The sequence below is a fragment of the Pongo abelii genome, chromosome 6, assembly GCF_028885655.2.
Source record: "Pongo abelii isolate AG06213 chromosome 6, NHGRI_mPonAbe1-v2.0_pri, whole genome shotgun sequence".
Taxonomy (NCBI): domain Eukaryota; kingdom Metazoa; phylum Chordata; class Mammalia; order Primates; family Hominidae; genus Pongo; species Pongo abelii.
The window spans coordinates 29,800,707-29,823,444 of record NC_071991.2 but is presented as its reverse complement, the minus strand read 5'-3'; the positions used below and the strand labels follow the sequence as shown (position 1 = coordinate 29,823,444).

The window sequence follows — 22,738 nt, the reverse complement described above, 5'->3', positions numbered from 1 at the left end:
TGTTAAACTAAAGATGCATGCTGTAGGCCGGGCGTGGTGGCTCAAGCCTGTAATCCCAGCACTTTGGGAGGCCGAGGCGGGCGGATCACGAGGTCGGGTCAAGACCATCCTGGCTAACACGGTGAAACCCCGTCTCTACTAAAAATACAAAAAATTAGCTGGGCGTGGTGGCGAGTGCCTCTAGTCCCAGCTACTTGGGAGGCTGAGGCAGGAGAATGGCGTGAACCCGGGAGGCGGAGCTTGCAGTGAGCCGAGATTGCGCCACTGCACTCCAGCCTGGGAGACAGAGCCAGACTCCGTCTCAAAAAAAAAAAGATGCATGCTGTAATCTTCAGGCATTGGTTCTCATCCGAGGGTGATTTTTCTTTCCAGGGCAACATTTGGCAAAAAATATCTGAAGACTTTTTTTTTATTGTCACAACTGTTGGGTAGGGGACTTAGTGGGGAGGACCTGTTACCAGCATCTAGAGGGTAAAAGCCAGTAATGCTGCCAACTATCCTACAGGGCACGGGACAGCTCCTCACAGTAAGGAATTATCCAATTTAAAAGGTCAATGATGCCAAGGTGAGAAACTCTGTCAAAAAACAAGCTAACAAAAAACCCATAGAGGCATAGCTAAAAAGCCTATGGGGGAAATTAAAATGGAGTACCAAAAAAAATTCAGTTAACCCAAAAGAAGGCAGAAAAGGAGGAGCAGAATAACAAAAAGTAGATAAGACAAATAAAAACAACAAAATTTTATACCGAAATCCATTCATATCGATAATTATACTAAACCTAAATGGACTAAACATTCCAATTAAATGGTTGAGAATGGATAAAACAGCAAGGCGTATAAGTGACACACTTTTATTTTTTGATAATTATCAGTGGTTTATTTCATACAATACATAATAAAGTACAAACTTCTTAGTATGCCATATTAGATCCTTTATAATCTGCCCACCACTTATTTTCAGTATGTTTACAAAGAAAATGGAAAACAACAGTGTATTTTTTTTTAGAGATGGTGAGATTTCCATCCCAATATAACTGAATTTATTTTTGGTGGCCTTTTTCCAGTAGGAATTCTCTTTGATATTGTGAATCATCTGAACATCCAAGTGTCAACAGGAGGTTGTGTCGAATTGGTAGAATTATGGATGTCTTCTATTTGCTTCTTCTGCCTTTCTATCTTTTTCAAATACTTCTCTATAAACACAGAAACATTTATAGTTAGAAAAAATATAAATAAATAGTAGGCAAGCAAGCAAATGTTTTATTTGACTTGCTGAAGATAATTAAATCCACCTTATTTAAATCACAGAAGTGGCTGCCCACTTGCTGCTTCCCCTCAAAGCATCCTCATCACTGATGGGGCTCATCAACTCCCACACAGTAAGCGCCTTCGATGCTCCTAATGCCAGGCATCACATAGGAGGGAGGCAAACAGTTACTGAGGGGTTTAGAACCAGCAGGGCTTTGACTGTGACACAGCAACCGGGGTAAACATGCTCTTCTTCCTTCCCCACTGGCATTATTTCTGAAGTTGGGGAAAGCACACACTGGGCTGTGTAGGGCCTGGGACAAATAATGTTTTGAAGGGCGGCTATTTACATAAACAATTTGAATCACCCCAAGTCATTGTAACAGCACCATTCTTGTGGCTTAATGTCTCTCCAGGCTATCCTCCTGGAAAACCCCACAAGTTCCAGCTACAGATACCCCAGGAAAACTCCAGAGATACAAGTCCTAGAACTTCTGGGGTATCTGCAGGGCAGGATGTAGAGGGACGGAGAGTTCTCCAAAGGGAAGAAATGAGAACGAACCCTTGTATGTCCCATAGGGCTTGGGGCACCCCATCCAGTTGGCATTGCCAGGCGTGGCCAATCCCAGGGATGGGAGAAGAACTTGGACATCGTTGAGGAAGAGCCTAGAGTGACTTTATTCCATCCATGTCTGTTTCTCTTTATCCTTCTCTCTTTCTTCCTCTGCCCAGCACACTAAGTCTCATGGGGCCAAGTCACAGCACATTTGAAGGAAGCATCCAATGCTCACATCCAAAGCCTTCTTTTCGTCCTCTAATTAGTAAAAAATGTATGTCCTAGTGTGGAGCCCAGGTGTTTTGAGTCTCTCCACCTCACCTAGTATTATATAAGCTAGATCAGTCATTTTTTCTACCTGCATTATTTGATAGGCAAATCATGGCACCCTGCTATCTAGGTACTGGTCATCAGTCCCTTGATTTGTGTGTGTGTAACAGCTTTACTAAGATATAATTCACATACCATATAATTCATTCCTATACAGTGTACAATTCAGTGGCTTTCAGTGTATTCACAGAGTTGTGCAACTATCACCATAATTCATTTTAGATCATTTTCATCACTACAAAAAGAAACCCCATACCTCTTAGCCATCGGTTCCCATCCTCCTCCCATCAGCTCCTGATATTGACTATTTTTTCTGTCTTAATAGATTAGCCTATTCTGGACAGTTCATAGAAATGGAATCATGCAATGTGTGATCTTCCATGACTGGCTTCTTTCACTTAACACAATGTTTTCAAGGTTCATCGATGTTATCACATGTATTGATACTGCATTCCCTTTCGTGTGGTAAAATAAACATAACATAAAATTCACCATTTTAAATATTTTATGGTGCACAATTCAGTGGCATTGAGTTTGTTCACAATGTTATGTAATCATCACTACTACCTAGTTCCAGAACATTGTGGTCATTCCTAAAGCAAAACCCTGACTTGTTAAGAAGTCACTCCCCATCTCTTCCTCCTAGCAGCCCCTGGTAACTCCTAAGCTGCTTTCTGTCTCTATGAATTTGCTTATTCTGGACATTTCATATAAATAGGATCAGACAATATTTGCCATTTTGTGACTGGCTTCCTGGTCTAGTATGTTTTCAAGATTCATCCATGTCATAGCAAGTATCAATACTTCATTCCTTTTCAGTGTTGAATAATATTCTCTTGTAGAGACATACAGTGCCACATTTCATTTTTCCATTCATCAGTTGAGGAATGTGTGTATTGTTTACACTTTTTGGCTGCTATTAGTAATGCTGCCATGAACATTCATGTACAAGTCTTCCCGTTGACTTATGTTTTAATTTCTCTTGGGCATATACCCAGACATGGAGCCTCTACCTTTTATATTCTTCTCCTAGGTGGCTTACCGGGTCTTTATGAGAAGAGAACAATTTAGGACCTACACTCACAGGACAGCTTCTTAGGACGTTTAAGGAACTCACTGTATCCTTGAAATAACCAGGACAGATCCTCCAAACATGAAAATAAATGGAGAAGCACCAGATGGGGAGGGTAACTGGATCTTGTGTCTCCAACTCCTTTTCCCCAAGATTTACACCCTCTGGGGTTTTCTTAACTTCCACGGCTGCCCCCTGCTGATGGCAGACTGGGCACCGCTCCCTCCCTTTGATGCTCTGACCCCAGATGGGCTCCATTCCTGTGATATGAGTGAGCGCAAACTGAAATTGCTAAAACAAGACTTTAGTAAGGCTTGTATTAGTCTGTATTCATATGCTATAGAGAAATACCTGAGATTGGGTAATTTATGAAGAAAAGAGGTTTAATTGGTTCTTGGTTCTGCAGGTTGTACAGGAAGCATGATGATCTGCTTGGCTTCTGGGGAGGCCCTGGGAAGCTTACAATCATGGCAGAAGGCAAAGGGGGAGCAGGCATGTCATATGGCCAGGGGAGGAGTAAGATAGTGAAGGGGGGGTGGGGTGCTGCACACTTTTGAACAACCAGATTTCATGAAATCACTCACTATCATAAGGACATCACCAATGAAATGGTGCTAAACTGTTCATGAGAAATCCACTCCCACGATCCAATCACCTTCCACCAGGTCCCACTTCCAACAATGGGGATTACATTTCAATAAGAGAATTGGGCAGGGACATGGATTCAAACTCTATCAGGCTCCAAAGAAAAATGGGAACAGATCAAGATAGCACATACATAATAATGTGGTTTAAAATGTACAATGTATTCCCCTTAAACAGGGGTCCTGTCATAATCCCTTTCCAGCCTAGCTGCAGACTTGCCTCCATGAGGCAGGAGCCATCCAAGTGTCCCACCAGACATAACTGGATTCCTCCATGTCTGGACCAAGAGGGTGGGGCTCTGAGTGGAGCAGGAGTCCCGACTCCTGTCTATATGGTCCAGCTGGAAGACGAGTAAGACTGACATCCACTCACTTAAGAGGAATTCTCACCCATTCTTAGAGGGCAGCCTTACCCATAGTTTCAACAATGTCAAAATGCCTCACACTAAGCCTGACATCCCATGAGAGATGGACACATGGCAGAGAGGGGGATGGTTTCTGTGCTATTATCTGCTTGGGACACCAGGTAGTGAAGTAGCTAGCCAGCACATTCTTTATAAAAGGAGAAGCTGCATCAAATGAAGTCCAGGCTGTGTCAAAAGAAGCCTATTTCTTTGCATGGAGAAGAAGTAAGAAAATAATCATGTAGGCGGGGCACGGTGGCTCACGCCTGTAATCCCAGCACTTTGGGAGGCCGAGGTGGGTGGATCACGAGGTCAGGAGATCGAGACCATCCTGGCTAACACGGTGAAACCCCGTCTCTACTAAAAATACAAAAAAATTAGCCGGGCATGGTGGTGGGTGTCTGTAGTCACAGCTACTCAGGAGGCTGAGGCAGGAGAATGGTGTGAACCTGGGAGACAGAGCTCGCAGTGAGCCAAGATCGTGCCACTGCACTCCAGCCTGGGCAACAGAGCGAGACTCTGCCTCAAAAAAAGAAAAGGAAAGAAAAGAAAATAATCATGTAGCTAAAGGCAGAAACAGCAACCTGAGACCTGAGGCAGTACCTTATAGCACTTGTTAAGGAAAAATACTTTTGTATATTTTAGAGAAAAGATCTGGCCGCTGCAGCTGCTCTTTGTGCCAGGTAAAGCAGATCCCACTAACCTATGAATACCGTCAGGTGAACAGTAACATAGTAACTCATATTTCACTGGCTCATTGCCTGCAAACCAGTCTCCTCCCAAATCTTAAGAGTTGTCCTGGTATGTGTCTTATGTTCATGAACAGGTCTACTCCTGAGTGCTGCCACTGCTCTTCAGGGTGCCATACTGTCTCCGTCACGCTGACAGGCATGATGGCCGCAGCACCAGAACCCTCAGAGTCCCCACACATGTGGTCTGCAGTGAGGTGGGGAAAATGCACAGTTAGTTCCTTCACTCAGCACAACTACCTTCTCTTCTCCTACCACCCTTTCACAGGTGTTACTGTGGACAGAGACCCTGTTTTCCATTCTTTCATGATCAGTCAGGTGCGGCCACAATGGGGACACAGGGGAGGCACAGAAAAGTTGACTGTGCTTCCAGGTCTTAGAGAGGCAGTCACTGTGCACCATGAAGGGGCCACCCTGCAAAGGGAGGGGCTCCACCACGTGGGAGGAGAGCAGAGGGAGTGCGGACCTGTGGGCCAGTGCTGTCACTGGGGGTCAGGGTGGACACAAGCAAAAAGCAGGTGGGGCTTCATCGGTGTGGTGAGCGTCTCAATATTACAGGAAAATTATTCAATGTCAACTGTTAAAGCACAGGGTCTTAATTTGTTTTCTGTTGCTTATAATACCTGAAACTAGGTAATTAATAAAGAAAGGGAATTTATTTCTTACAGTTTTGGAATTGGAGAAGTCCAAGGTCAAAGGGCCACACATGGCAAGGGCCTTCTTGTTGGTGGGGAGTCTCTGCAGAGTCTCGAGGCAGCACAGAGCACCCCATGGCGAGGGGCTGAGTGTGCCAGCTCAGGCCTCTCTTCTTCATATAGAGCTACAGTCCCACTCCAAGACAACCCGTTAATCCCTTCATCCATGAATGGGTTACTGTCACACTGGGGATGAAGTCTCAACATGACTTTTAGAGAGGAAAAACATTCACATCATTCACAGCACACGGTAAGGCTGACTTTATTGAGGACCTTAATGGTATGGGGCCCACCACGATGGGATTTTGCAGTGTAGGGAGAAAGATTGAGCTTAATTCCCAATACAAGTGGAAATGGATAGCCAAGAAGCAAGGTGGGGGTGGCTGGATGGAAAATTACTAAGAGATAACATGAAGGGGAAGGTGGGTACTGACTAATCTTACCTAATAGGCTTCTTGCTGAACACAGGCCAGGTTGATCTGACATCATCTAGGGGATGGTGAGAGACGGGGAACCTGGTCAAATAATGGGGGTGATCACATATTAGGGGGTGGTTCTTGCTAAAGTGACTTAGCAAGGCTCTTTGCTAAAACTGGATTTTATAAGGAAGTGTGCAGATGGGCCTTGGAGGAGATTCAGGAGCCTGACTAGTTTTGTAGAGCAAAGAATCTCTGTCACTAGGTCACAGTCCGGGAGGGCAGGAAGGGGAACTGTGGCAGGGCCAGCTCACCACGCTGGGGCATCTGGTCACCTGGGCGGGGTGGGGGAGAGGGCGGCTCACTGCCTGTTTTCGGTGTTGAGGCTGCAGGGAAGCGTGAAGTTTTGAAATACATAATACAGGCCCCACGTGGTTCTGATCCAGCACCACGCAGTTCTCAGAACCATACATTCTAGCCCTGCAAGCACCTGAGGCTTGGTTCCCGGGCCAGAGGCTGGTACCTGACTCTGGGGTAAAGAGGAGAGCCGGGGCTGTCTGCGGGGCCCCATGGCTCGGCGATGGCTGAACCCCACAGTGAGAGCCCTCGTGCCCCAGGTTTTCCATCGTCTTCCTCTCACCTTTGGGGCGCTCCAGATGAGAGGTGGCGTTTCTCAGGGAGGCGCCCCCACCTCAGCTCCTCCTGTCTCAGGCCCCACTTGGTGGGGGAGCCGCCGCAGGCGGGAAGCCCGGGCTTGCCCCTGCGGGCAGTCACCGCTGCCCTGTGCCCCGAAACCCCCATCCCCGCCCCCCAGTGACCTCCCGCCTCCGGGGCTCCTCTCCGCCTTGCTGCCTGCTGTGGCTTTAGAAGGGAGCTCAAGCTCGGCGGCGTTTGGGGCAGCCACATTAGGTGCTGGGGAATGGAAGAGGATGACACTGCCTATTTTGACTCAGATCTTCAAGGATGAGCACACCCTCCCCTGGCAGCAACTTCCGCACCCGCCGGCCACCCCGTAAGGCCCGGCCCTGCCCCGCACCGCACCCGGTGGCCTCCCCGGAGGGCCGTGACCCAAGCACCGCACCCGGCAGCTTCCCCAGGTGCTGCTCCGCCCAGTGCCCGCAGCCTGAGCGGCGCCCCAGATCTCAACGTGGTGCCACAATGCCGCCCTCTCCCACATCGTGTCCTTCGATTCTGTCTTCCTTTGAAAGGTCAGTTGCCAGGGGTCCTCACGACTCCTCGGGTGTGCTTTGGGCCGGCATCTATGTCCTCTTGCCCTTCTCTTACACAGAAGAGTGGGGAGGGTGTCCTAAGAATTTGGCTTGTCCTAAGGAAAATAAAGTTGTAATTTCAAGCCACTGACCAAGGTCTCTGTACTACTCAAGAGCTCAAGAGTGGCCACGGGGGAAGATAGCCCTGGGTGTAAAAGGGCCACAGAAGGGATCCCCTGTGCTCTGCATTAAAAAACCCCCAGGCGACAGGAGGCTGAAGAAAGGGAACCTACCACTTCTCCATAAAATAGTGTCAGTGAGCTGTCCAGGAGGGCAGGGGATCTGCCGATAAAACAGCATTTAGGAAAATACGCCGATTCCTTACATTGGGTTTCGATTTTTCAGCTTTTGAAAACATTGGTTTTCTTTAGGACAGGTTTGTGTACTTGCCAACAGTTGCCAGTTATCCACCAGCAGACTGCAGGAAGAAGAGACAATCTTCACTTCCCTCCTGGGTAGGGAGAGCTCAGAATTCACTAGGCTTAGCCTAACAAAGCCCGCAGTGGACGTTTCTGCTGTACCTGTCCAAGGCGTGATAGTTCCCCAGACTTTGGGGAATATCACCGTGGGTTATTTTGTCAAGTTAAGTCCCTGTGGCGGGATAAGGATGGCTCCTAAACCATGTCGGCATCAGTAGTTCCTGGAGTGGATTTTCCTACACCGTGTAGGTATGAAAATTTGGTGGGAGAAAAGACCCCAGGAAAGGGGAAAGCAGGAAAGTGGAGCTAAGGGATGCTGCTATAACAGTCATCTGTTGTTATCTGTTCTGCTTCCCTGAACTTTGAGGATAGTTATGCTGAGTGCCCCCTTTAAAATGATTTTCTTCTACACTGTACCTTCCCATGGTCATGTTCTTGGTGGGGTGTGTTTCACATGTCCAGCCCTTGTGGGGTTGGGGGGACACTAGAAGAGGTAGTGGGAAGCCAGACTTTCCCACATCACTCCACTGAGGCCACGGAGGCAGGAGGGACCGAGCCTTCCCTGTGCTCGGCACTGTGTTTTTCTTCATCATGTCACTTTTTACATTAACGTGTATTTTTCTTGCTTCCAGAAAAGCACCTACATCAGCTATGCTGTAATCCTTGCTTTTCTCACCCAATAACTGGGAATCCCCAGAGAGCCAAAACTATCTTTTTAATCTCTTATTTCTTCATCACCTAGTACCATTTGGTGCTCAGTCAATGTTTACTGAACGGAAGAAAACGGAAATAAGACATTTTCCTCAAGGAGCAGAAATCATTACACGTATTTGGTTGTAAACAAACAACAAAAATAAAGAGAACCAATGAAGACTGAAGTAAACCACATCACGATTACATAAATGTAAAGATCTGGTTGCTTTTGTCCTTTTTATAATACATACTATGCTCTTTGCCAATTAACACTGGAGGACTCTTTCTGGTCGATAAAATATTTGGATAATTAAGTATGCTTTCATTTTATGTCCCGGTATCAAAGATGTCCATTTATTCAAAACAAAGGGACTGAACATAAAACATAAAAAGAAAAAAAAAAAGGCCTGTGGCTCCTCCTCCCAGACACCCCCCTCCAACAGTGATGAATAGGAGGGACTGTCTCCCTCCCCCATCCCTCGGAGACTAGCCTTGCAGTGTTTTAGGCTGTTTTGAAATTCTGTTCTTTAGAAGAGATTTTTTTTTTTCTTCTTAATATCAAACAAAGAACTGCTGCTATTCTTTTGGGCTGGCGCAGCAGGGGCCGGTGAAATGCAGGCTGACGACGGCGCGCCAGGGGCTGCGCTCGCCCCGGTCGGCGACGCGCACACACCTTGAGTGACAGCAACCTCTTCTCCACAGGTTTTCCACGCGGGAGCGTGGCCCTAGCGGGCGTTCGGTTTTCTCTGGAAATCGCGGAGGGGGCTGGCCGGGCGCAGCGATCCCGACCCCGGGCCTCCAGCCCCTGCCGTGCGCGTCGCCGCGGACTGGCTCTGCGGGCCACGGGGAAGGTGCGAGGAGACGCGAGCAGGCTGTGAACCGCTGGGCGCTCCCGCGAGCCCGCTCCTCCCCTTCGGGAGCAGGGCAAAGGCGCCAGGAACAGGGCAGAGGCACCGCGCCCACCGCCTCCGCGGCCGTCTGATGTGCTAACAGCCCGCGACGAGGCAGTGCACGCTCAGAGGCCCCGCTCCTCCCGCCAGCGCGCGGCCTCGCTCCTCCTAGAGGACGCTCTCTGCGCGGGCCCCCGGAGGAGGCGGCGGCGGCGGCGGCGGGGCGAGCTGCAGCGCCGGGACAGGAGGTTTGTCCCCGCCCGCGCGCCGTACCGCGGCGGAGATGGGCGAGACCATGTCAAAGAGGCTGAAGCTCCACTTGGGAGGGGAGGCAGAAATGGAGGAACGGGCGTTCGCCAACCCCTTCCCGGACTACGAGGCCGCCGCCGGGGCGCTGCTCGCCGCCGGAGCGGCCGAAGAGACAGGCTGTGTTCGTCCCCCGGCCACCACGGATGAGCCCGGCCTCCCTTTTCATGAGGACGGGAAGGTGAGTTTGCGGCCTGGCCGCAGGGGCGCCGGAGGGGGAGCGCGGCGGTGGTAGCGTCCACCCTCCGCCAGGCGTGACGTCACTGGAGCGCGCCGGGCTTGGGAGGGCCTCGGGCGGGAGGGCGCGGGGTGATAGTGGCTGGCCCCTGTCTCCGGGCTTTCCTGGTGAGCGGCGCTTAGGGTCCGTGGGCTTCAACTGCATGAGCCACGTTCCAGCAGTTCGGCCCTCCTGGCCCCAACGCGCCTTTGAAATACGCGGACAGTCCGCTTTCCTTGTTGGCCCGAGCGGCGGTTCGCGATGCGGGCTTGTGTACCCGTGAGGCCCGCGGACACCTCCCGCCCCTGCGCGGCGGAGCGCTCCGCCGGCGACCTGCTCCTCAGAAGTGGCCCGGAGGCTGGATTTCCTTGGCCATATCTGGTCACTGGGCTCCCGCCGACAAAGAAGCATTGTCCGTGTAGATTTATTAGTGTCTGTGTGCCCAGGAATGGGAAGCGGGTGTAAGGGGAGGCCAAACTTGACTTTCTTAGTGTCGCGAGGTGGGTCAGAGCGTTACATTGACATAAAACAGATTAACAGGAGAAAAACATATACATCTCTTGAATATGTTTTACGTGAAAAAGACACAAAGAAATGGCAAAACCCAAATACTTTTATGCTAGGCAGAACCAAGAGCGGCAGCTGTGGGAGAGTAAAGTGTGCGGGGAGGCTAACGGAAGATGGAACTGCTTGAACCACGTCTGGGTAGGAATCTCCGCTTTGCTCGGCTCTGGTGCCGAGTGTTTCTTTGTTCCTGGCGTAGGGAGGCCATCTTTTACAGGAGTTTTATCTTCTTTTAGGAAGAAAAGGGGGCAGTTTAGAGCACTCTTCTGTTTTTGAAGTGCTTTTAGCTTAAAATAGTCCTTATGCCAGAGACATATTTTTGGGGTGGCATACCCTGTCACCCTTCACGGGCTATCTGAACAGAATCTAACGTGGGAGGCAAAAAGTGGGAATAAAATAGAAGATTGAATATCAGCACAACTGTTTTCATGCTTGGTAAAACCGTACCTTTACCAGGTTTTCTTTTTCCACTGAGGTACGTGTTCCAATGTCCACTTCACCTCCTTGGATCTCCATGTATTTCATATTTGGCTAAAACTAAGAAGGTAATTTTGAAAGAGCCATTGGTCTGAATATGGAATCTAAGGCAAGTGAATTCTGTAAACCTCTCTCTTCTTGAATGTGGTTAAAAACTCGAAACAGGCCGGGCGCGGTGGCTTACGCCAGTAATCCCAGCACTTTGGGAGGCCGAAGCGGGCTGATTGCTTGAGCCCAGCAGTTCGAGACCAGCCTGGCCAACATGGCGAAACACCGTCTCTACAAAAAAAAAAATAATAATAACAAAAATTAGCTGAGCATGGTGGTGGACGCCTGTTGTTCAGCTTCTCGGGAGGCCGAGGTATGAGAATCGCTTGAGCCTCGGAGGTCGAGGTTGCAGTGAGTGGAGATTGCACCATTGCACTCCAGCCTGGGCAACAGAGCTAGACGCAGTCTCAAAAACCAAAAGCAAGCAAACCTGTGGGAACAAGTCCTAACTGATGGGGATGTTTCTGAATTAGATGAAGCATATAAATTGCCTAGCAAACTGCCTGATGTGGTACCTTAAGAAAGGCCTCAATAAATGTTCATCTCTTCCCCTTGATTTAAGTTACACGGTTTAGAATTCATATTCAATATTGGTTTTTCTCTAAATTTCTTCTATTTTTACATACAAATATGTGTTTCATTTGTGACTTAGTGTTTCATTTTTTAATAACAAAAATAAAAATCTGGCAAGCATTGAAAAAACTGCATCATTCATTCTTATTACCAGTGGCCATCTCAGTACCATCCTTGGAGTAAGTAGGTTACAGCAATGCTTAGTGAAAGATGAATGAAATGAACTCTTGACATGAGAATAATAAAAATAATGTTAGAGACATGGGAAGCAGATGAGTTTCATTTGCAACCTCACAGGAGATAAACACTAATTCAACTCAAAGTTTTGAAATTGCGTATTTTTCTTTTTACCCTTTGTATCTGGATAAATGTGATTTTTGACTTCAGCTGTATACCTGATTTATGTTGAAAAGAAAATTAGACTACAAGTAACTAATGGGGCTTGTGATATCTCTGCAATGAAATGTAAGTTGGGGTGGGGACCTATGCCAGTGGTTGTGAGTATATGCTAAAGAAAGAGAAATGGACATCATATTGTTCTTGAATATGAAAATGAGAGCACGTTGAAGGGAGAGATGGATAGTGATTTTAAAAGTGGAAAGATTGCTTCTTGGTTATTGGAAAGTCATCAGATAAAATGAATGAGTTGAACTCCACTGTCCTCCCTATTAATTTTTTTTATGATTGACATTAAATTTTTGGTTTTAAAAATCTGTTAAGAATGCAATTTGAGGATATCACACTATGCATTGTTTTTGATAGACATGAAATTTCATGAAAATGAGGGTGTTATGGGTTGAATTGTGTCCCCCACCAGAAAAAAAGGTATTGAAGGTTGAAGTCCTAACCCATTGGAACCTCAGAATGTGACATTTGGAAATAAGGTCATGGCAGATGTAATTAGTTAAGATGATGTCATACTGGAATGTGATGGGTTCTTAATCCAATATGACTGGTGTTCTTATATGAAGAGAAGAGAGCCGGGTGTGATGGCTCATGCCTGTAATACCAGCACTTTGGGAGGTTGAGGCAGGAGGATCACTTGAGGGCAGGAGTTCAAGACTAGCCTGGGCAACATAGTGAGACCCTGTCTCTTTTTTAAAAAGAATTGTAAAAGAGAAGAAAGAGACATAGGGAGAAAGAAGGTGGTCATGTGATGATGGAGGCAGAGATTGGAATTGCCAGTCAACACCAGAAACTAGGAGAGGCAAGGAAGAATTCTCCTCTGTAAGTTTGATGGAGAGCATGGCCCTGTTGATACGTTGATTTTGGAGCTGTAGGCTCCAGAACTATGAGAAAATAAATTTATGTGGTTTTAAGCCACCCAGTTTGTTGAACTTTGTGGTATCCCTAGGGTAACTTGTTAATTTGTAAGTTAAGCATTGAATAATTTTCTCTCCATGATGTTACCGAGTAACGATTACAAAAATCTACCAACACAATAACATTTTATTACTAAGTATTCTTTAAGTCATTCACTCTATCTCATTTTAGTTTGGCTGCCTAGGTGTGTGGTGTGATCAGTCAATAAAATTAGCCTCTGATTCTAAAACCACTCAAATCGGCTTCTCTGAGCCATATTTCCATAAATTGGTGTTTATAACATTTTTTACAATATTGGGCCAATATTATGAAAAGCAGTGAACCAGTGTAGTAGCAGTTGTTTTTAATTATGGAAGGCCTGTGAAGCAGACACTCTTAGTTACTCATCTAACAGCCATTTCCTGCTTTTTACTTGATTTTGTTGTGGCCATGGACTTAAGGGGAATTGAGCCCAGCTCTAGGAACTGAATCATGATTTAATCTCTGACCAGCAGCAGCAGCAGCTTTAACTGATGTTCAAGTCCAACCAGGAGATGGATACCACGCAGAGTTTAATAGGGAAAGTTTAACTTAAAGAATTCTTATGAACTGTGAGACTGGAGTAACGAGAGATTGTCTCATGAGAAGGAAAGAGAACTCTGAAGAGTATAGGAATAGCAGACAGAAGGAGCAGCCCCACCCCTAGGGCTGAGAGGGCATTCGAGTAAAGGCCCCTGTGATTAGCTCTGTTGCTGTGTAATAATTATCCCAACACTTAGCATCTTTATAAACACTTATGATCTCATGCGGTGTCTGAGAGTCAGGAATCCAGCTGCAGGTTAGCTGGGTGGTTCTGGCTCATGGTCTCTGGAGAAGCTGCACTCAAGCTCTGAACCAGGGCTGCTGTCATTTTGAGGCTTAACTGGGAGAGAGAATCTGCTCCAAGCTCATTCACATGGTTGTTAGTCGGCCTTGCTAGGTGTTTTCTGGAGGCTTCAGTGTCTAACCACATGGGCAGCTCCGTAGGGCTGCCTCATGACATAATGGCTGGCTTCCCTGAGACTGAGTGATCAAAGAGAAAAGTGTGCAAGAGCACCCAGGATGGAAGCTGCAGTCATTGTATTTATTATGTAATCTCAGAAGTGACATACCATCACGCCTGCCATATTGTGTGCTATTAGAAGCAAGACAGTAAATCCAGCCCACGCTCAAGTGGAGGGGTTATACAGGAGCATAAATACCGTAAACTGTAGAGTCCTCAGCCAGAGCTGAAATCTTGAACTTGTCAGAGAGGTCATGGCCATACCTCATTGGTTGGCAGAGAAATTGCTGTGATACTGCACCATTGCTAGGTGTAGCCTCCAGAACCCTGCAATGAGTACTACGGTAAGTGACAGTATGTAAAGAATATCTTGGGGGCACAAGAGAAGAAAGAAACATGTTAATTCTGCCCATTCGCATCAGGGAAGGCTTTTTAGACTAAAATGATACTTGCGTGGTCCTTGAAAGATTAAGTGGGGGTTTTCCAGGCTCAGGTAGGGAACTCCATGAGCAAGGACTTAAGGGATACCACATTATGAGAATATCAAGGAGTACGGCATGACTGGAGAAGCGGGAGCATGACTGGCACTGGGGGTATTGAGGCCGAAGAGAGTGATTGGAGTTGATGCTGAAGGACTTGATGGATTGGAAGGATTCTTTTAAAATGAAATTTAAAATTGTATATTTAAGGTATACCACCTTAAATATATATACCACCTTATTATTGGTAAATATATATACCAATATATTATTGTATATATTGTATACAATATATACAAATATATATTGTATATACCACCTTAAATATACAATATAAATGTTATGTGATACATATAGGTAGTAAAATGGTTTCTATGGAGAGGCAAATTAATATATTCCCAATGTCACATAATTACCCATTGTTTTTTCTGTGGCCAGAGCTGCTGAAGTGTATTCACTTAGCGTGAATCCCACATCCAGTGCATTTTTATTACCTGTAGTTTTCATGTTGTACATTAGAGCTCTAGACTTGTTTGTCCTACATATCTGCCATTTTGTATCCTCTGACCATTTCCTCTCCTTCCTCCAACCTACTGCCTCCAGTAATCACTGTTTTGTTCTCTATCTCTGTATGGTTTTGGGTTTTGTTTTGTTTTTTTTCGAGACAGGGTCTCACTCTGTTGTAGGCTGGAATGCAGTGGCACGATTGTGGCTCCCTCCCAAGCTCAAGTTATCCTCCCACCACAGCTGCCTGAGTAGCTGGGACCACAGGCAGGTACCACCACGCCCAACTAGTTTTTGTATTTTTTGTAGAGACAGGGTTTTGCCATGTTGCCCAGGCTGGTCTCAAACTCCTGGGCTCAAGGAATTTTTCCCAGCTCATGTGCTGCTGTTTCATTTTGAGAATTGTTTCCTTTGCTGTGCAGAAGCTTTTTAATTTGATATAGTAATATTTGTTTATTTCTGCTTTTGTGCCATGAGCTTTTGGTGTCATACCAAAAAATTATTGCTATGGCCAGTGTCCAGGAGCTTTTCCCCATGTTCTCTTCCAGGAGTTTTATAGTTTCTGGTCAATCCAAAGGACTTTACAACTTTTTCCACAGAAAAAAATCAGGAAAACTTGTCTATAATTTGATACAATCTTCATTTAATTTTCCATATTTTTGTTTTGAAGCTTTAAAATTTGTTTAACCTCATAATATATCATGGAAGCATAAGGAAATCAGTACTACCCTAATACCCAGAGAAATGTAATTTTTTTCTTTTTATTCAAAATGAACTAAATTGTGTGTGTGTGTGTGTGTGTGTGTCAAGTGGAAGGTGGGGGAATATACTCTACAACTTCTCAAAGTGAGGTTTGTGGACCTAAATCATAAGCAGTTCCTCAAAGATTGTTAGAAATGCAGATCCCACTCCAAACCCAAGGAACCGCAGTCTGCATTTTAACAAGATCCTCGTGCCAGAGTACTCATAAATTTGAGAAGCATTGAGGAAAACTGTTCTACATATAGCTTTATTAAATTTTCTTTTAATATGAACTTAATTAACCTCCAGCCAGTTTTCAGTTCCTGATGTGGAAAGATAATTGATGTGGAAGGGTAATGGTAAGACTATGGAGAGGAAACTAAGAAGATATTATACGTGAGCATTTTCCATCTTTTGGAAATAAATGTAGCATAGAGCAGGTAACAGTTTTAATAGTCTTGTGTTTGACTCCTACTTTTCTGCCATTTATGACTTATAGACTTTGAGCAAGTTGTTTAACCACACGCTGAACCTTGGTTTTCTTACCTCATCAACTTGATGTAAATGGTTAAATTGAAAGGCTAACTGAGGTTCTTAATATAACATAGTTGTAATATAACGTATTTGCTAAAGCTTTTAATAATGTAGATGTAATATAACCATCCCCTCCTCCCTGGGTTGTTATAATGGCTAATTAGGTTAATACATTTAAAACATTCAGAACGGTGCTGAGTACAGTTAGTACCTAGGTACACATAGTTACTGATACATAGGTGAATAGTAAGAGTTCAGTTAATGATAGCTATTAACATTATTATAGACATAGTTTGTTTGTATTAGAGTATAAAATGGGATAATGAAAAATTTGTTTACATTTTATATTTTCAGTGGAATGCAGAAAAAATACATACGTTTTTTGCTCTTTAAAGAAATGCTTATTGTCTCCTTTTTTTCCTGAGGAAAATATGGTTAGATGTACGATATTTATATGGCTATATCCTCAGATTGCCAATAGTTTCCAGATTTCTGAATTCCGTACACATACATTCTTCCTCTCATCATCTCTGAAAGGGCGTGGAACTCCTGTTGATGGTGGTGAGATGATAAGGAATAACCAAACCACTTGGAAATATGGAGGTTGGGAATTCTACCCACAGTAGAACCTACCAGCTCATGCTGTGCACCTTTGGGCCTCAGCGAGATTGAAAATTGTCATCTATCATAGCCTGGGTCTCCAGATTCGTAAGTTTATGCTTGAAACTTCAAACAGGAGCTCTGAACACTTAATTCATGATTACCAAGGGCTTACTGTAATTCATTTCTATTTTTCCCACTTAACTTTACTCCTTTCTGAGAACAGGAATTTTTTTCTTGAATATACTTGAGTTATTATTTTTTAATTTTTTAAATATTTATTTATTTATTTGAGACAGGGTCTCATTCTGTTTCCCAGACTGGACTGCACTGGCACAATCATAGCTCACTGCAGCCTTGACCTCCCAGGTTCAAGAGATCCTCCCACCTCAGCCTCCCAAGTAGCTGGGACTGCAGGTATATTCCACCATACCCAGTTAATTTTTAAATTTTTTTTTGTAGAGATGGGGTCCTGCCATGTTGCCCAGGCTAGTCCTGAATTCCTGGGCCCAAGCGATTCTCCTCTCCTGCCTCAGCTTCCCAAAGTGTTGGGATTACAGGTGTAAGCCATTGCACCCAGGGAGTTATTTTTGAACATCCTCGCTGCTTGATACTGAAATAACGCAGTAGGTAGTAAATGTTTGTTGACTGAATAAATCTATTGAAATTAAAAAAAAATTTTTTATGAGAGGCATTTTTTGCATTTTATTTAATGATATAATTTTGTATTTTAAAAGCTATTCTGTATCTAGAATGTTACATCTTGGACTCCTAGATGACATTCCAGGCTACTGTAAGTCAAGAACTATGTAATATGCTTTGGGAGTTCTGGGTGAAGAGTGTGCTCTGTAAGGGCAACTAGCAGTTGGCTAGGGCCAGACTAGGTTTTGAGCAAATTTTGCTTGAATAGAATTCAATATAACAACAAACTGAGTTTCTTTTTCAGAAAATGTTCCTGTCTTTTATAGATTTTAGTTAGTACCATGCAGCAATTGTTTAATCAGAATAAAACCTAACTTTTCACTGAGAGCTTTCCATAATTAAAGATAATTTGACCACAAAATCCTACTATCTCCATGAGTTCCTTGTCCCTTGAACTGTAATTATGTATGTTTTGAGCCCTTGTGTGCAGTGTATTGATATATTGTCACTTAGCAGTTTGTCCTTGGTTCTTGATTGCAATTGTAAACTTCCTTGTGGTTATGCCATATATCCCCTACAAAGCATACATAGCAGATGAATTTTTATGATACACGTCAAAATTGGATTGAGGTGTGTGTGCTTAGGATATGTAATCTAGAATATTTTCTATTATATTACTGAGTTTGAAATAAGAAAACAGAAGCAGACCAGATTATCTAAATCTATGACTATTTTTAGCAGAATGAACTATTTTCAAACACCTCTGCAAAATAGCGTTATCTTGATAGAGTCAGTTTAGGTACGGACCTGTTTATTGAAAATACCACTAGTGAAGGTAGATGTTTTCACTACCATCTAATTCTTTACTGTCAGAAGATATAGCCTCCCCACCCCTGCCTGCTTTTCCCATGTAGTGATTAGCTTTGAGGTAAGGATTGGGGGACTTTTGTTTTATTCATTTTGTTTGCAAAATGGAACAAAGCAAGCCCACACTCTTGCTAGGTATATAACATCTCATCATATCTTCATGTGTTTAACATTACAAGTGATCATTAGCCTAGGAGAGCTGAATTAGGAAATGCACTTCCTCAACCCATACCCCTCTGCAGAAAGGTTTGTTAAAATCTTTCCTAAGAAAAGAATTACTTTATGGTATACAGTTTGCAAAGTTTGCACATCATCACATATGTAAAATGTGAATCAAAAAGCTATTTTTATCGTCTTTAAAATGTAGGCAAGTTATTTTCTCTTAGCTTCAGTTTCTGCATGCATACCATGATGATAATGCTGTTTTAGGATTATCAAGAAGATTAAGTTAGATTTAGTGTCTCAAATACCCCATTTATTAGGAGTGTAGTAGATGATTTTATTAAGCTCTCCTGGTGCATTTCAAGTATTATTCATATCTAAATGTTCAATTTATGCATAACTATTCAAAACGTACCTTTTTCTTTCTAGGAGCTATTTATTATGCACATGTTGAACACTTGTTTTTAGACTTTTCACTCTCTTCTGTTTGTAGTTAAGATCATCATAATTTTTTACAAGTTAATTGTCAATCTTTTTAAAGTTTTCTGTATTTTTATGTATGGTTGTATTTCCTCAAACTAGCACTAAATTTATCATAAAAAATACAGAAGAACACAAATATTTTAGAAAGAGAATGATTGCATATTCCGTAGTTTTCAGATGGAATGACTTGTTTCCTCAGGAATGACCATGGCTTTCTCCTAAGTGCATTTTAAATATCATCTCTGTCCCTCAGCACAGAATGCCCCCCTGCTTTTCGAACAGCGAGCTCCTGTCTTTCTCTGAGATGCCTGTGAGAGGCTTCTTCCTCCAGGGTCTTTCTCAGAGTTACCAAGGCAGACTCTGTTGCTTGGCCATTCCAAAGTCACTTGAAGGATTAGCTAAGAAAGTTGTATTCTTTTTCCATTGTTGCCATAAATACCACCAATTTTGCAGTTTAAAGCTGCACCTATTTATTTATCATCTTTAAAATGAAGTCAGAAGTCCAGGTACAGTCTGGTCTGCTGGCTCCTCTGCTTAGAATTTCATAAGGCCAAAGTCAAAGCGTCTTCAAGGCTGCCTTCTCTCCTGGAGGCCCTGAGGGTGAATCTGCTTCCCTGCTCATTGAAGCTGTTGGCCAAATCCAGTTCACTGGCTGCTGGAGTGTTCCCCACTTCCTTGCTGGCTGGCCTTTGCTCCTCAGTGCCACCTGAGCCCTGCCCATGCTTTCCACATGGTCTTTCCAGCACCCGCAGATCAAGTCACTCTCACACTTCACATCTCTCTGATTTCGCCTTCTGCCCTATTTTTCTGACTTCAATAGGAGAAGGTTCTCTCCTTTTATGGGCTTATGGGATTAGATGGGCCCCGCTTGGATAATCCAGCATGCTCTCCCTATTTTGTGGTCTGTGACCTGTTTCAGGTTCCAGGACATCTTTGGGGGCCATTCTGCCTACCATAAAGGTTTCTAGCGCTTGTAGTCTGGAGTAGCTGCCTGGGTCTAAACTCCAGTCTGCCCCTTACTGTTGATACCACTTTTGTTAAGTTACTTTACCTCTCTCCTGTGCTTCATAGTTCTCATTTGTAAAATGGGGGTAATAGTTGTAGCTTCACCGTAGAGGTTTTATGATAGCAGTGAAGGGCAGCAACAGTCTTAGACAGAGTCAGTGCATTCCTTTCATGGGGCTCAGGATCCACCAGACTCCACATGGACAGCCCTGCAAAGCAAGCTCCTCAGCTTTTAGCCCATTGAGGAGCAAGCTTTCAGGGTCTTCTAGTCCACACATTGCCCCACTGACAATACTCCCTCATCAAAGAAAGGGTCTCCTAGGTCCACCAGGAAGCCCCCTGACGGGCTCACAGTGGTCATCGATGCCTTTCCATCCCCTCTCCACCCTTCTGAGTGCCCCAGCTACACACTTGCCTGCCTCTGTGAGTGGGCATCTGATAACAATCCCAGTAAATTCCTGAATGCCTTCCACAAGGGTGAAGTAAGATTGTCTTCGGGTATCAGTCTACATACATTTATATATTTTCTTGAATATACCATATTGGATATTGCTAGTCAGGCATTTATTATATGCAATCATAATTATTTTTACGTTTGTCTCATTAGACCAGGAACATTTTGGGGAGTACCCAATCTTATTCAGCTTTGTGTCCCAATAACAGTGCCTGGCAGATGGAAAGCATTATTTGTTTTTCAAAAGAATAACTAATATTATACTCAAGATTTGCTAATCATCTACATTTTATTTCTTTCTTCCTCACCTATTTCAAAGGTATCTGAAGATTACAAAAGTATATATAGTGCTGGGTATTTTATCATATATGAAGTTGTTAATATGCCAATTATATTATGTTTGCTACGCTTCATGCCAAGATAAAGAAATTTCATCCTTTATCTTCAGTAACAGTTGTTAGAGTGTTGTTTATATCATCTAAAATATTTGTAAAATTGTAAAAATTTATAAAATCTACCTTTTATTTTTTCCATATGCAATATGAAATGTAGCTTGTGAACATACTGAACCCATACCTTCTCTAAGATCTAGAGTTGAGGCAGAGAGGTACAGAATATGTGTATCTGTTCTAGCAAATGACAAATTAGGAAATAAGTTATTCCCCTCAATTATTCCTGTGATGTACGTGGAAAAAAATATCATGAATAAAAAGGAATTTAATTTCTTGAAACGTTTTTCAAGAATATAACTGGTGTAATTTGTGTGCTTCAATATCACCCAGTGTCTGTCTGCCATCTGTTTATCTTTTTCTTCTTCTTTCTGTCTCCTTCCCCTATTCCCCCTTCCCCCTCCTCTTCTATCTCTTTTTCCCACCCTCCCGTCCCCAAAAAAGGTTTTTATTTGATTCTAAGATTTATTACCATGAAAACATTGTGAGGAAGAGAAATAAATCTTGCCATAAATGTACCCTGTGTATCATTTGGAATAATAGATGCAGTGACACCTCACAAGGGGTTTTACAACTAGTGATTAATATCTACTCCAGTATATTTCTGCATTATAATACACTTGGGCATTCTTGTTTGGGAAAATTGCCTACTCACCATGTAGGAAAAGAACATTTTCTTCCCGATTGCAATGTAATTGCTAAAAATCAATCTCAGAGTCAAGAGATAGAACCTCCAAAATTCTTTAACTGCTCCTGCTGTTTCTGGGCTATGTGGCGGGTACATATTTCTATTCATATAGTATGACTGAGTGAAGGCTGTAAGTCCTGAACATCCAAAGGTAAAATGTAAATATAGAATCAAGCAAAAAATTTTGCAATAACCAGAGAATACACAGCCCAGGAACTTTAGAAGTAGACAGTCTAGTCAGAGTTTCAAGAGCTTTATCTCTCATTGTCATAAGACCTCAAGTAAGCCTTGGTTTTCTTACCTAAAAAACTGAATGATGTGAAGATTAATTGAAATATGTAAATCACTTAGTGCCAGGTACATAGTAAGTGCTCAATAATTGTTAGTTATCTTTATAATACCATTATTGCCAGGTGCAGTGGCTCACACCTGTAATCCTAGCACTTTAGGAGGCTGAGATGGGTGGATCACTTGAGGCCAAGAGTTTGAGACCATTCTGGCCAACATGGGGAAACCCTGTCTCTACTAAAAATACAAAAATTAGCCGGACATGGTGGCACATACCTATAATCCTAGCTACCCAGGAGGCTGAGGCATGAGAATCACTTGAACCCGGGAGGTAGGAGGTTGCAGTGAACTGAGATCACACCACTGCACTCTAGTCTGGGCGACAGAGTGACACTCAGTCTCAAAAAAAAAAAAAAAAAAAAAAGTGTGTGTGCATGTATATATGTAAATGTATATATGTATATGTGTATATATATGTATGTATACGTGTGTGTGTGTGTGTGTGTGTGTGTATGTAAATAAAATACCATTATTTAGTGAGACAAACCAGTTAAAATTTCTCCTGGTATAGTAATCTCCATCAAATGTAAATAGAATTACAGCATAATAAATTTTCTTTGTACATGAGAATTTGGTTCCAGTATAAACAAATTAGAATCCTTTTTTTTATGAGAAATAGGAAAAGGGGAACCAGAAAAAGTACCTTATGGCAAAGGGCAGAGAAATAATGATTTTTGCAATGAAATTTTGGCAAATATTAAAGGGAACTGGAGGAAGCAATCGTAAGTCTTAAAAATATACTCCAGTAGGCTGGGCGCGGTGACTCACGCCTGTAATCCCAGCACTTTGGGAGGCTGAGGCAGGCGGATCATGAGGTCAGGAGATCGAGACCATCCTGGCTAACACGGTGAAACCCTGTCTCTACTAAAA

At 43.7% G+C, this 22,738-nt stretch overlaps 1 protein-coding gene across 2 annotated transcripts in view; it reads left to right on the top strand.

The window, feature by feature from the left end:
* Positions 1-8,824: 8,824 nt before the first annotated feature.
* The window catches only part of LANCL2 (LanC like glutathione S-transferase 2), a 65,515-nt gene continuing 51,601 nt past the window's right edge, over positions 8,825-22,738 (top strand). The window contains exon 1 of one of the 2 annotated variants that reach the window (XM_002833054.5): positions 8,825-9,870. In XM_002833054.5, the coding sequence (XP_002833100.2) occupies positions 9,667-9,870 (204 nt within the window). In that variant the 5' untranslated portion in view covers positions 8,825-9,666. Of the gene's footprint in view, positions 9,871-9,968; positions 10,612-22,738 lie in introns of those variants that run through there. The other variant, XM_054560559.2, reaches the window with a different exon arrangement.